Here is a 15,588-nt window from a genome sequence, read left to right on the forward strand (position 1 = left end):
AAAAAAAAAAAAAAAAAGACTGGACATGAACTAAACTTTTTTTCCAGTGTTACCCAACATGAAGTACTGTTCTGCAAAGAATAATTCACAATGAACTCACAATAATTACATTTCTAGGTGTTCTTAAAATATAAGAACTACAAAGTCAAGAAAAGCAAGAGAAGAGAGAAGTCACTTTCTGTTCTGCCGTCACAGAATTGAGAAAGAATTTGCTTTATTTAGCTTACCTCACTGTAGCCAGCATTTAAACCACACACTGTACAGTCTGTACAAAATGAAGCTAAAGAATATTTAACTCTAGTGATGTTGAGATTTTTTTTGTCTGAGTCCCACTCTGACTGAATCTGGGCCTCACTCTGAACAAGGAGCGATAACAAACTTAACTTAGCCTCCTGTTCGTGTGGTCTCACCATACTGGAAGTTGAACATTGCCCATGACATTCCCAGGACAGCAATTCAGTCTGAGCTAATCAATTGCTCTGGCAGAGCAACTTTATGTCGGCACAATGCATGTGCAGGAAAATGAAATATAATTATTTGCAAGATAGAATCTGATTGTATCTTTCTTTGTAATAAAGAGAAAGGCAACTCAGTAATTGCAAGAGGCAAAGACAAAACAAAACTATCCTCTGAAAGTAAACTATAGAACATTTTCAACAAATACTGTAGTGTGGTTTTTGAATTCCATCCAGGAAGGCTTCCTAAACTCAGGAGGGAGGAAAGCCAATTGAATTCTAAAAGAAAAACAGGTACAATGTGTCATCTCAAAAATTTTCAAATGTATGCCCAACAAAAAATTTGACAAAACGTTTTTCAGTTTAAGCCAGCAATCTGTAGGTCATGAATCACAGTAGCTTAGATCATCTAGCGGTGGCTGTCCCAGAACTCTGAAAATACAACTGTCCCAGTTGATGTTAAAGGAGAAAATACAAAGAGGCAGAGCTACCATACCTCCTCAAATGGAAATATTCCAAAGTTCTAAAAAATATATATGTTCTATCTAAAATGTATTCTAACTTACTAATAAGTTATATACATATATGTGTGTATACACATATATGTATGTATGTATATATGTATGTATATTATGTGTATATGTATGTGTATATGTATGCATATATATATGTATGTATTCAGCCTCATAATATTTCCCTTTAAATGAGTTTTACAAAAAAGTACCCTGTCGTCATACAACCTGATGTACTATGATTGACACAACTTTTCAAAAACAGTTTGCATTACACTTAATAAAGATTTGACAAGCTTAATAATGTCTTCCCTTCTTAAGCTCTAATTAGATTTTTTAAAGATACAAAGTCTGATCATTAAACGCTTAAGAAAGATACAAACCACTAACACTCAGTTATGTATATGTTGCAAACTTGCTTTTAAAGAAAGAAAAATAGCCAGTAACTGCCAACAAGTCAGTCTCAAATAGCAATCACATCATTTAAAAACCTCATCAGCACTAAAAGATGATATTAAAAATACAAAATTAACTATGAGTATTAGATCATGTATCTAAATACACAGTTTATCTTTAACATTACTAGAAACAATGCGATATTGGTGAATATATATGATCTTCTGTTCTCTAACTTAAAACAGTGATATGGGCCTATACTACTTTGACTCATAAGATATACATCTGGATGTCAACATAGTGTTTCAGCTTGAAGCTATTTAAGGCAACTTAGTTATGAACCCTGAACACCCGGCTTCACAGTGAAGATGCTGACAGGACCCTAACTCAAGGGTCGCTACTAGATGCAGGGTCGATGTGTTCTATACAGTCCATCTAGCAGACCAAGCATCAACTTCTGAGCTGAATTTGCAAATTGCTCTGTCCTGGCACTAAAATCATCCGTGACAGAAAGAGCGTAGTATCCTCGAATAGTAGGCCTAAACTATTTTAAGGTTTTAGTGAGATACACCTGAAAGAAATGTTAAAAATATGCATTTCCATTTCCTTGACACCTGGAAGAACTGACTGTTTCAAAACTGCAGAACTTTGGTAAAAGTGCAATGGTAATAAATTACTTTGCATGAAGACTACTAGTTGTCTTGTATTTTTGGCATGTCGAATACAAATGAAATAAGAACTCTTTTAAAATCCCCAAATTATATTACATGAACAATACCAATACCAATAGACTCTGTACTTTTTAATATAATCCATTGTCAATATCATGGTGAAGCACTATTTTAAGTTATCAGATATCAGGACAGACTACTGAATTCATTCCTTGTTGACTGCAGTGAACTTTGTGCCACAAACCTAAAATATAGGCTCAATAAATATAGTGTTGATTTGAACACTAGATTTCTCAACGATATTTTTTTTCTCTCAGTCGGGGGGGGGGGGGGGGGGGCGGCAGGGGAGGTTGTTTTAAGAGCATTTAGCTCTCTGCTTTCCACCTGACAATACCATAACTTATTTTGTACATAGCTCTGGATATGATAGCCAAATTGCTGTTACCACGTTTGAAAGGGGGGGACTTCTTCATAGCATTTCCTCGGGACAGATGTATTTGATTATGTTGAGAGAGGATAAGAAGCCCGCTATGCTCGTGTGTTTATTCCCAAAGCAAGTTATTTTAAAAAGGCTGTTGTTATATTGTTGAAATGAAAATTATAAAAGTTATTGTCAAAAAAAAATCTGAACCTCTAGATAATCCGTATTTTTTTAAGCAGAGAGATGAAACTATTAGGATGAGTCTCAGTGATCTTTAACTCAATTTATTACAAATGTAAATGTTGTAATAAGCCCTATGCTATCAATGGCCTGTTTACTGTTTAAGGAAAAAAATGCACTCTGATTAGAAGTCATAACAACAAAGGGAGAAATTCACTTTCAAAATAGTTTTAGAAACTAGTTAGAAAATCCAGGTTCCAAATCCAAAAGCTGTTCAGACTGAATCCCATTGCATCTTCATACCCAAATCTTTTCCCTGCAGAATACTTGTACTCAAAAATCAATGCACCATTTAAGATGATCAGTTCACGGCAATTATATCCTGAGCGTATTCAGCACCAGAAGGGTGCACAGAACACTAGACATTGAATTAATAAAGTTATTTTTTACACCTTAATGTATGCCCTTGCATTATACAAAATATCTACGTATTTGTATTTTCCCCGTTTTCATCCAGGTTTGGAAAAAGTTTTGTTTTTATTGTTAGAATAATGTCTACCCTCGCAGAGGGTACTTAGAACATTCTGGGTCCTTGGCTGATAAACACTGTAAAAGATAGCTCTCAATGGAAATATCATTTTCTACCATTTCCCCTATATCTGACCTTTTCACATCACGAGGAAGAAAACAATCGCCAAAATGGATGCTCTCAAAAAGGAAAAACACGTGTGTTTGTTTAGGACCACTGCTTGATCCAACTACAAAAGGAAACTGGCCACTACAGGGCCACACACTCCTCCCCCCCCCCCTTCCAAAACAATCCATTCAGATTTCTGTTCAGATAGGAGACCTAAAGAGATAACTGCTCTAATTGACCTGGGCCCCTCTTGCCGCTCCACCCACACATGGAATCTGAATTGCTGCGTGGGGTACCGGGTGATCAACAACTGGGAAATGCAAGGGGCCCGTGGGAGTTTGGCACCAGAGTCTGAGATGAAGGAACTGGCACAATTCCGCCTTTTTTTTTTTTTTCTTTCTTTCCTCTCTCTCCCTTTTTTCCAAGACCATTCTTAACCTGTTCAACAGAGAGCTGGGTCCCAGACTCACCCACTAAAACTGGATGTACCCATGGACGCATCTCTCTTGCTGGCTCCCCCAACTCCATCCCTAGCGTCTGGACCAAGAGAGTGGACAGCCACCCATCCAGACAAGTCTCTTCCGGGGATGGGGGGTGGGAGGGGTGCTCCGCACCACCACCAAATCCCAGACTGCATCATCGATATGGCCAGAGCCTGGGGACCCGCACACTTTCAACCTGCTGGCAGCTGCGCGTGACTCCTACCGCTATCGGTGCTGGCAAGCTAACGGACTTGGAGGAGGAGGCCACGGGGACGCACCTTGGAGCCCAGGCCTCCGGCAGGAGCCACCCATCGATTTCCCCAAGCAGAAGGGACATCTGGGAGTTCTGGCTCTTTCAAGGCAAATAAAGTTTTCACCTCCGTTTCATTCTAACCAACCGAAGTTGCTCCACAGGATTCCCTTTCCCTCCCAGGCAAAATGAGGCGGGAGGAGGCAGCCTAAGCCTTGCTCCCCTTCCCCGACGCTCATCACTCCCGCACTCCGGGACGCAGAGCCCCGAACCCCCGCAACTCTCTGCTGCTGCCTGGCCCTGATAGAAGCCGAAACCCCGGCGGCCCCGCCTTCCTCCAAGTAACGGGAACCGGTGCCGGCCGAGGAAGGCGCGAATGTCCCCGTCTGTCCCCGCTCTCCCGCGTCCATCCCCAAGTTTACTGAGCACTCTCAACCTATGCTCCTCGGTTGGCACCTCATCTCGCCCCAGGCGCAAGCGCCCTCCGGTGCTGGCACCCTGCGGGCAACCGGGCCAAGCCGGGGAGCAGCCGGGAGTGCCAAACGGCAACCAATCCGGGAAAGGGACACCTAGCTCGGGGTAGAGGCCTGCGTCTGCAAAGGGGAAAGCGGGAAGGAGCGCACGGAATCCCGGAGAGGAGAGGCCGGGATGCCCGTGAGGAGTGAGGAGACCCCGGGAGAAGGGGGCGGGAGGAAGCTTGCAGCTCACAGTGGGCGCCTCGGGGCGTCTGGGGGCCCAGGAGTCTCACAGCAGGGAAAGAGGCAAGAACGGTGCCTGGAAGACTGAAGGATGAAGAAGCAAGGGAACCTAGGCTTACATGGTAGTGGGCGCACAGGTGAGAAGGGGGATCTGCTCAGGGTGACCGCTGCGGGGTATGTAGATCAGAGCCACCTCGGTCCCCTAAGTGGGGCCACCAAGGCTGGAGTCTTGGAGGACACCCATGGGCAACGAGACCACGGCGGGAAGGTTCCATGGGGCCGGGCCAGGGTCTGGGGGTGGCCAGTCTCTTACCTTGAAGGCCACGGGCAGGGTCTTGTTGCACCGCCAGTGCGAGGGCAGCACGGAGCACAGGAAGTTGGGACTGTCGGTGCGGACCAGTTCGGCCGGGTGGTCCGCGATGATCTCCACCATGGTGCGGTTGTCGTGCGGCGGCCTCAACCGGGGCACTGCGGCCGCCGCCGCTGCTGCCGCCGCCGCTGCCGCCGCTGCTGCTGCGGCCGCCTCCTGCTGCTGCTGCTGCTGCTGTTGTTGCTGTTGCTGTTGTTGCTGCTGCTGTTGCTGCTGCTGCTGCTGTTGCTGCTGCTGCGCAGCCACCACCGGGCTCACGTCGCTCATCTTGCCGGGCTGCAGGCTGCTGGAGGGGGGGCTGAAGCGCCGGCTGGTGCTCGGATCTACAGGAATACGCATCACAACAGCCACAAGTTAGCGAAGTGGCCGGGGGAGGGGGAGGAGGGTGGAAATGGGGGGCGAGGAGGAGGAAATCGAGGGGGTGGAGGCGAGACGGGGGCGGAAAGAGGATGGAGGTGACGGGACAGAGGAGGTGAGAAATCAAGTTCGAGGAAGCCGTGTGCCGGGCGGAGTCTGCTGGGGGCCGGCGACTGGCGACCGGACAGAGTTGGGGTGGCGGGTGGGGACACCCAAGAGGCGCGGATCTCCACCGGGAGGCTTGGGAGTCCCCGGCGGTGGCTGCTACGAGCGGGACGCGGGGGCGTGTTTGGCCCAGCCGCGGCAAGGGGTTTGAAGTTAGCAGCTTGCAGTAGGGGCGCCTTGGGGCACCGTGTCCTGGGTGCGCTGGCGCCCTGCTCCGGGTTCCAGTTCGGTAGTGGAGCCCCGCAGGTTCAGCAGTCCATCTCGGCGGTGCGTGTGGCCCCTCGCTGTCCGCCACCGCCAAGCGGAGCGCGGCTGCCCAGCTCGCGGCGCCGTCGCCTGCCCGCGCCGCCTCCTCCGCCTCCTCCTCCGAGGCCGCTGCGCGCTCCCCGCGCCGGCAGCGCGCTCCGAGTCCTCCGGCCGCCGAGTCCTTCCTTCCCCCGCTTCTCCTCTCGCCCTCTCCTTCGCCGCCGTCTAGCTCGCAGCCTCGTCCCTCCTGCTCTTTGCAAAGTGCCCCGGGCCCCCCTCGCGTTTCAAGGTGCCGGGAGGTAAGTGGGGGCGGGGGGGAGAGCGGGTCTCGGGGCGACAGATCTGGAGCCTGCGGATCGCAGCCGCTGCCGCCGCCCGCCGGCCGCCAGAAGCGCCGCTGCGCTCGCTCGGCGCCCGAAGCTGAAGGGAGGAGGTCCCCGCCTAGGACATCGCCGCCTGCGTCCTCGGCTCCCCCTTCACCCTCAGGACCGGGAACTACTTCTCAGTCTGACGACGCTGAAGCTGAGGAGCGGGAGAGCCGCAGGCTGCTCTGGCTGGCGTTAATTTTTCGTTGTAACTTCAGGAGAGGAGGAAGGGAAATTCTCAAGTCTTCACCTTGACTTCTGAGCACTCTTCACCCTGCCCCCCAACCCCACCCCACATTGGTTGGGGCGGGGGGGCAGGTTTTTACAGGCTTCGGGAGTGGGTCCCCCCCCCCTTAGGTGACACCAAAATGGGTGACAGGAGTGTTTGTCAAAATAGTTTTAGAAACTCTAACAGATGTCTGGACACTTTTCTTATATATTCCTTCTTGTCATTATTGGAGACTAAGGATGGGTTGCTTTTTTAATAAAAAGAACTAAAAAAATGTCATCTTGGTAATTAAAATAAGTTGTAAGTTGAAAAAATGCTTGCTGAGAGAGGGGGAATACACCGCGGTTATCCATTCATTTCCCAATCTTTTATTAAGTCCAGTCTTCATCTCAGACTAAGTCTAGTGTCTGTCTTTCTAGCCGCTCCCCACTTTGGGGGGTTAAAAATAAAAAGTTAAAACATGGTTCAGTAATTATTTATTTATGTTTTTGTTTCCCCGGCGTTATGAGGGGAGGCGATTTTGGAATCCCCAAAAGATTGTGGTTGAGAGATGAAGGAGTGCGGGAAGCGGCAGCAGTTTTTTTTTTACCTAAAATGTGGTTTTTGGAGGCTGGGATTTCTAATGATTAGGTTTTTGTGGGTTATATAGACACGACTCAAACTGAGGCGATCATTGTACTGATGGGAGTCAGAAGCACGTGGGTGTCTCCGACCAGCCTCAAATTCTGAGCCTTCAAAACAAATCAAACAACGTGCGGCGGCGCCCACAGAAGCCGGGAAATCCGCCGGAGGCTGATACACCCCAAGAACCAGGCAGAAGCAATATCGGGCTGGCTCGCCTCTCAGCGTGATGTTCTGTTATATGTCTTGTCTAACCTATTATTTTAAAACTTCCAACGCTTCCAAATAGAATCATTTTACCAAAATTCCCCGGCGATTCGTAACAAGGTAGTTGACGCAACTGTGATTTGGTGAAATCAGTGAAAAATTGGGAGTCGTCTCCTAGGAGGACTAAAGAAGAGGGCTAGCTGGGTAACATTTCTCACCATCCGTCTTATTTAAAGCTCTTCACGTAGCCATTAATTTGGGGCTTTTACTGCTGGAGTGCAAACACCTTCCAAATTCTGCAAGAGACCTGTCATGACCCTCCCTAGCGCAGTTGCCACTCTCTGACCTTCCCACCCCGCACGCCCAGCAGGGCCCAGAAAAGGTACCGGGAGAGCGCAAAAGAGGTTGTTTGCACCTCTTTGCAACTCGAGACTAGAAAATACAAAAAGTGGATCTCTGTGCTCAGATGGTCTGGGGACCCGTGTTCCTGTGCCTGAGAGGCGCTATGGGGATTGAGGAGTGGACAGAGTTGAGTGTGACTGCTTGCTCTCTCACAGGCTAGGGATGATACTGGGGAGCACTCCTGTGCCCTCCCCCTTTGAGTCACTGCTTCTGCCTCCCCTTTCTGCTTGCACCACTTACAACTATGCACACACACACACCCCCGCCCCCCACGTCCCACGTAGGTCTTTCCTTGTCTCTTGCTCTCTTTCCGGATTCTTCCACCAGTCCTCCCTCAGACTTGAGTCACCTCCCTGAGCCACTCAGTCTCCCTCTTCTTCCACTGCCAGCTCCTCTATGCCACTACCTGTGGCGCCCACATCTCCCACCCGACTTCCTCGTGGCTGGTGGCCTCTGTGTCCCTAGCGCTCCGGTCCGATCCAGGGACCACTGAAGTCACTCCCGATATACATTACAGGTGGAGCGAGTTACTGAGCTGTCTCCTAAGGGTGCTACTTTAAATATCTTTTTGATCACAGGGGAGAGCTCTAAGCCTGAATACTGCCCCACCGCGTGCGTGCGCTCACTTGCACTAATCGCCCCAGCCATAGACGCCAGCCTAGAAAAGGAAGCCAGGCTTCCTAACCCATCTGAGAGAGAAACTGCATCCACACTAACTTGTATCCTCGCAAATTCATACCCTGACGTCATGACACACAGCTTTCTTTAATGGCACAGCCAACAGAGATGGCTTGTTTCCATTGCCCCTCATTTTAAGTGTTGGGAACTGCAGAAGAGCGGAGAGTCGCCAGAAATCTATAGTGTCTGTAGTCAAAGAGATAGAAAGTCGCTGGGAGAGGGTATTCTGTCCTCCTCCCAGGAAACCCACAGAACAAGGGACTTCCACAAACTGACAGAACTGAGAAACGGCCCATGTTTCAAATAGGGGCTCCCAGAGTGGGGCTTTTTCCAACAAGAAACTCTACAGTCGTTTGAATATAAGAAATCCTATCTTGGGGGCCTTTGCTTTCCCGCCATTGCTGTTTAGTTACCACCACTCCATGCTCCCCCTTTTTTACTTGATGCATAATGAGACATGCAGGCCTCAATGGTTGGGGATTTTAAGGGCAATTTAATCAATGGTGAGATTATTTATTTTAATTAATCATATCCGGTAATTCAGCTTTATAGCCTTGCTGGGCATCCTCCCTCCATTAAACATTTCAGTAGAACTAATGTAAGCAGCTCTTGGAAGTTCCCAGTCTTGGATCCCTTAAAATATCCTACAGTTATTTATAATGTGGAAATGAAATTTTCCACTGAATGCCCTAACAACGGCTCAGGTATCTGGATTTCAGTCTGCTTTCAAGAGCGCTCTTGCTCTCAGCTGGAACTGGCGTGGTCTTTGCTCTGAACATTAAACTTCAAGTAGGAAACATTTCCACAGCCCCTTCCCTCAAACTTCCCCTAGCAGTAAAAGCATAGGAAAAAACGTGGGGCTTTTGTGTATGCGTCCTTACTGCTGCTGTGAAATGCTAAGTCTCAGGTTAGATTTTTTTTCTACATGAAAATGTTCTAACCAAGGGCTGACTGAGAGCACAGCTCACTCAGTAAAGTGCTTACTGCAGGCTCAGGAGGTCCAGAAGCCAGTGCCTAAGCCCCACTCACCCAGAAATCAAAATAAGATGGTGTTTGAACCCTAGTGCTGGGAAGGTAAGATAGGCTAATCCCTGGGACTTGATGCCTAGACAGCCTAGCTGACTCAAGGAGCCCCAGGCCAGTAAGAGCCTGCCCTAGAGGACAGGGTGGATTACATGTGAGGGATCACGCTAGAGGGTGACCTCTGGCCACTACAGGCATGCATCTACACACACACACACACACACACACATACACAACCTATACACATACACCCCAAACATACCCTATACTCACCCTACACATTCACACACCCCCTATATACATACCCTATGAATACACACCCTATACACACCCCCTATATACATACCCTACGAATACATACCCTATATATACACATAACCTACACACCCCCTATACACACATACACACCTTACACACATCCTATATACACACCCTGCACACACACACACTCACTTCTAAAAAAAAAAAAAAACCACCCACTAGATTCCTCTGTACAAATATTCTTCTTTTCGGTTGTATGTTACAGCACTAAAATAAATACATTTTTTCTGAAGATTTGACTACTGTGAAAGATACAAGCATAGCCCCTTCTTAATGTTAATAAAACTGTTTTAATATAACTGTTTTGTGATAACACCTGGCAACTTTCACTCTCCAAAGAAGGTGTGATGTTAAAACAGTCTCTTCTCCCTCTCTGTCTCTCTGTCTCTGTCTCCGTCTCCTTCTCTCTCTCTCTCTCTCTCTGCTTTCCCATCCTAACTCCTTCCACATTATTTTATATACTTGTGTTTTTCCTTTTTTTTTTTTCATGTTGAAAAGTGAAGGAAAGGTCCTGTAAAATCTTAAATACCTTTCAGTGAACCAACTGATAAAATAGGATGGCTAATGGAAAATTAGGACCACTGTGAGCTTTCTGCTCATGTGTGAATGTGTGTATGGAGGGGACTGGGGATGGGATGGGTGTTGAAAGCAGAAAGGTCTTTGGAGAGTTTCTTTTGGGCTTTGATTGTATGAAGCTAGCCTGGAGGTCAGTACTGTCACCCAACCAACAGTTATAGCAGAGCCCATAGACTAGATCTGTCCTAAAGTCTCTTTTTGGCTGGCCTACGTGCTGTGATGTTCATGCTAATGTGTATGCGTGTTTGTACATTCATGGGTAAACCATGTGGCTGCATGTGTGTGGATATGCATGGAGAGGCCCTCAGCTGATGTTGGGGAATCACCCTGGATTGCTCTCAAACCCGCTAGCCAATTTGAACTGGGGATCCCCAGTCTTTGGGATCTGAACTCACATCCTCTCCTGCATGGCAAGACCTTTTAACCATTCTTACTTATTCATTCTATGTAGATTGGGTGTTTTGTCTGCATGTGTGTCTTGCAATGCTTGAGTGCCTGGTACCTTCAGAAGCTAGAAGAGGGTCTTCCTGGCAACTGAAGTTGCAGATGGTGCAGATGGAAGCTGCCATGTGGATACTTGGAATTAGACCAAAGTCTTCTGGAAGAGCAGCCAGTGCTGTTAACTGTTGAGCCATCCTTCTAGGCACATTCTAACCACTGAGCCACCTTGCCAGCACAGATAGGATTTACTAGGTTCATTACTCACTTTTCATCCATAGCTCCACAAGAAACACAAATGGGGCTGGTGGGATGGCTCAGAAGGTAAGAGCACTGACTGTTCTTCCGAAGGTCCTGAGTTCGAATCCCAGCAACCACATGGTGGCTCACAACCATCCATAATGAGATCTGATGCCCTCTTCTGGTGCGTCTGAAGACAGCTACAGTGTAATTATGTATAATAATAATAAATAAATTTTTGCCAGGTAGTGGTGGTGCACGCCTTTAATCCCAGCACTTGGGAGGCAGAGGCAGGCAGATTTCTGAGTTTGAGGCCAGCCTGGTCTACAAAGTGAGTTCCAGGACAGCCAGGGCTACACAGAGAAACCCTGTCTTCAAAAACAAAACAAAAACAAAAAAACAACAAAACACACACACACAAATGGACATACCGAGAATTTTCTGGTGTGCACAAATTCTTACATACACTTTTAAGACAACTTAAGAACTCCCGTGATTCCGAGGCCTTCTGACATGCTTTTCCTGTTTAATTTTAGACAGTTAAATGCTGCCTGATTTGTTTTAAGCCCAGTAAATTTTTCCTGTTGTCAGTGGACCTGTAACAATTTGCATGGCTGTAAAAAGAGATGAAATGTTCGCAGCGGAGGGTTTAGCATCATAAACCTCTCCTCGTTGTTCTAGTTAACATTCCCGTGGGGCGTTTCCAGACCCTCATAAGGGTTCAGTGTTGTTGTAAAGCGGGTGATGCTTGCCATGTGATCCCTCAGAGCTCCGTCGAGGGAGCTCCTGTGGAAGCTTTATGCCCTTAAAGGGGACTTACATTTTGGTTGACTAAAATACCAACTCCCTAAATAATATCCTCCTTACCTGAAGACCAAGATTCTAAAAATTAGTCTTACTTCATTTTCCACCGTTCAGAGAAGTGAAATTAATTTTCCTTAATTAGCCCGCTGGCATTTAGGTGTTGGTTGGCTTTTGGTCTGTGGTGGCAGCAATGGTCAATGGCGGAGTGATCTATATACAAAGTTTACGGGGTTCTGTGATGAAACATATGAGAACCCCTAAAATTAAAGGTTTCCTGTGGGAATCCAATCATCTTATCAAATGCTCTCCTCTTACCCTAAACTCACCCAAGATGGCGCTGTTCCGTTCTAATCTCTCTGCTCAAGGCACCAAGGCCTCGTTTTAGACCTAGAGATGACCAAATGTCATGCCCAAACAATGGGAGAAATGGAAACTATGACATCTTTGCTCCAAATAACAAAGTACAAAACCCACCATTTTCACCATGTCGGAAATTCCTATTACAATAGAAAGAAGTAGAAAAAGAAACCGGGTGTCAAGAATCCAAATCTTCCTACCAGCTGACTGTACGCAGGCAGTCCGCTACTATGAGTGGTGTTCTGCGTTGTGAGGTCTCACCCGCCCAAACTGCCTATCACGTTGCCACCTAAGATTTCCTGGAAATAGATTTTTCTCCTATGTATGGGATCAAGTCCCATAAACAATGGTCTAGTCATCTCCTCCTACCTTTAGTGACTGTCCCAACACATCGTTTCAATGGCCAGATCGGGACTGGGCGAGTGTCTGAATGGCTTCCATAGGCCAGCTGCAGTGCTGTCCTATGTGAGTTAATTAAAATACGGTAATTTTACTTTTTAGAAAAGTGGGCAGGTCTTTCTCCTGGTCACATTCCTATCAGAGCTTCTGATTCCAGAGCCGTTGTTCTCCCTTGTAAGGTCCAGTTATCAACTTTCTCCCATTTCTCACCAGTTGTGTATCTGGGCCCATTAACTATTTCTCATTACTAGCTGGCAATGATATTCCACTCCAAAGTGGATAAGGAAGAGGCATTTCAGGGAGAAAGACTTTTTTTTGATCTAGTTCTCTTGTGTCTACAGCAAGTCTCTGCAGTCTAACACATGCAGCACACACACACACACACACACGCACACACGTATGCACACACACACACACACACACACACACACACGCATGCACACACACACACAAAAGAGAGAGGGAAAGAATTACTCTAGACCCAAGTGCTACATACAGCCAGGCTCCCTTGTCCAGTGTTGCCGGGTGCAAGCAGCACATATCAGCCAAAAGCAGTTAGCAGCCAGCCCCCCACCCCCATCCTACACTATAGACCCTCCCATCTGCATTGTTCATAACAATATTCCTTTAAGGAACAGCTTAGTCCAGGTGCCTGCAGACAACCTTTCTGTCTTCCAGTATTCTAAGCTATGGAAGGTCTGCATCTTAGCTTTGCATGTACACAGGCAAGGACTCTTCCTTGGTTGCCCTGAGAATAGGAGGTATGTTCTATTATCCCTCTTTCTTGCTCGCTTTCAGTCCTGAGGATTGAACTTTGTCCCCAACCCCCCAGTCATTACTACTTTATTGGACTGTGTTCTCAGTTCTTTTTCCTTATTTTTATTTACTTATTTATCAAACAGGGTCTTGATAAGTTACCCAGGCTAACCTTGAATTCTCTCTGTAGCCCGATTAGGCCCAGAATTTGAAGTTCTCCTGCCTCAGCCTCCAGAGAAGCTAGAATGGTGGGCCTTTTCCACCAGGCTCAGCACTTGTCCCCCTCCCTCCCTCCCTTCCTTCCTCCCCTCTCTCTGTGCCATTGTTTGTTCATTTTAGTTTTTTTTTTTTTAAGATTATGTTATGTGTATGAATGTTTTGCCTATATGTATAGTACTCTAGGTGCCGGCAGTGCCCACAGTGGCCAGCAGACGGCATCAGATACCATGGAACTAGAGTTACAGGCATGCTGGAAATCAAACATTGGTTCTCTGAAAAACGCTCTTAACAGTTAAGTCATTCCTCTGTCCCCTACTTTCTATATTCTTTAGACTTCATTTACCTTTGTTAGGTCAATTCCTTATTGCTCCAATCCCCTGATATTATCAGTAATTATTTAAACTTTGCCTGCTCAAATCATTCTGTGGTCTTTCTTCATTGGACTTGGTTATGCTAAACTCTAAGGACTACGTCATATCTATTAGATGATTTATTTTTACCTATTGAAAAGCATAGTTAGAAGATACACATATTCAAGAGATGAAGATGCCAACAGAGGCAAAAGATGGGTGCCTTAAAGCACAAGGTGAAACTATTTGGCATTTCTTCTGGAGTTCTCTTTCTATATTTCATAAAATCCTACAACTCATGTGATAATGAAAAGATATATAATTATGGACAATAGTAAATGGAGACAGTTGGATGCATATGTGTATATAAATGTAGATGAATATTTGTGTGACATTAAAGATATAGAGATCATGAATTTAGGAGTGGGTTTGCATGAGAGGAATCAGAGGAGGGCAGGAAGGGTGGGAGTGGTGTTGCAGTACTCATGCATGAAGCTCTCAAAAAATAAAATAAAATAAATATTGTTTAAAAAAATACATAAATAAAATCACAGGCAAAAACTCCAAAGTTGACCTGTGTTCAGATCTGACAAGAGCCAGTGGCAGAGAAGGATATCTCAAGGGACCAGAAAGGCACAATGTTAGGTTCCAAGGAAAAGAGGAGCAGCAGCAGGCATACAATGCCTGGGTACAGCTGAGCCAAGGACTGGGCAAGACTATAACTCAATTAAAAAATAAAGCTAGGGACTGGAAAGGTGGCTCAGCGGTTAAGAGCACTGACTGCTCTTCCAGAGGTCCTCAGTTCAATTCCCAGCAACCACATGGTGGCTCACAACAGTATGTAATGGGTCCGATGTCCTCTTCCAGTGTCTGAAGACAGCGACGGTGTACTCATATACAATAAATTAATACCTAAATCTAAAAAATGAATTATGAAAAAAAAAGAAAAGAAAGCAAAGGCAATATGGGATTAAACAAAATAAACGGATTGAATATTGCTAATTTTCTGCAAACTCTTAATATGCCACATACATTTTCAATCTCCATGAGAGAAACGTAAAAGCAATGTTTAAGAGTTTAATCATTGCTTCCAAAGAAAGCTCCAGGCCTTGGAAGTATACAGAATTGTTGGTTGGTTGGTTGGTTGGTTGGTTGGTTGGTTGGTTGGTTGGTTGGTTTAATGCTAACTTAACTAAAGCAAAGCAGGAGGGGCTGAGTTAAAGCATTAAAGTGGCGTCTGTAAAGGGATATTATGGAAATAGACAGCCATCCCTGTCTGTAAACTACTGTGACGTATTTGGTTGGGCTGTTTACATCAGTCACTCGGTCCTGGTACCATGATTCTCACTTGTGTACCTCTTCAAGAGAGGAAACTTATCGAGGCTGCCTCGAGAAGCCACGCCCCAATCCTTGCCCACATCCTATCCCAGCAGCCTCCTCGGTGGGGTGGGGCAGGAGTGGTTCTCTAGGTACTGCGGGTTTTAGGGGAAGGAGAAGTGTGAGATTAAGGTTGAGATTCCCCACTTGGTTTTAAATTTTTATACTTTGTTCATCATGGGATTTTATGGTATCAAAATTGATTTTTAAGAATACTGGGTTAAGCCGGGCGTGGTGGCACACGCCTTTAATCCCAGCACTTGGGAGGCAGAGGCAGGCAGATTTCGGAGTTCGAGGCCAGCCTGGTCTACAAAGTGAGTTACAGGACAGCCAGGGCTACACAGAGAAACCCTGTCTCAAAAAAACAAAAAAACAAAGCAAAACAA

General features: G+C 46.2%; 1 protein-coding gene across 5 annotated transcripts in view; it reads right to left on the reverse strand.

The window, feature by feature from the left end:
- Positions 1 to 15,588, reverse strand: part of Runx2 (RUNX family transcription factor 2) — a 209,290-nt gene that overhangs the window by 123,879 nt on the left and 69,823 nt on the right. For 3 of the 5 annotated variants that reach the window (XM_029471398.1, XM_021186134.2, XM_029471397.1), the window contains one exon: positions 5,016 to 5,395. In XM_029471398.1, the coding sequence (XP_029327258.1) occupies positions 5,016 to 5,395 (380 nt within the window). Of the gene's footprint in view, positions 1 to 5,015; positions 5,412 to 15,588 lie in introns of those variants that run through there. The other 2 variants (XM_021186137.2, XM_021186135.2) reach the window with 1 other exon arrangement.

Source organism: Mus caroli, chromosome 17 (genome assembly GCF_900094665.2).
Source record: "Mus caroli chromosome 17, CAROLI_EIJ_v1.1, whole genome shotgun sequence".
NCBI lineage: Eukaryota > Metazoa > Chordata > Mammalia > Rodentia > Muridae > Mus > Mus caroli.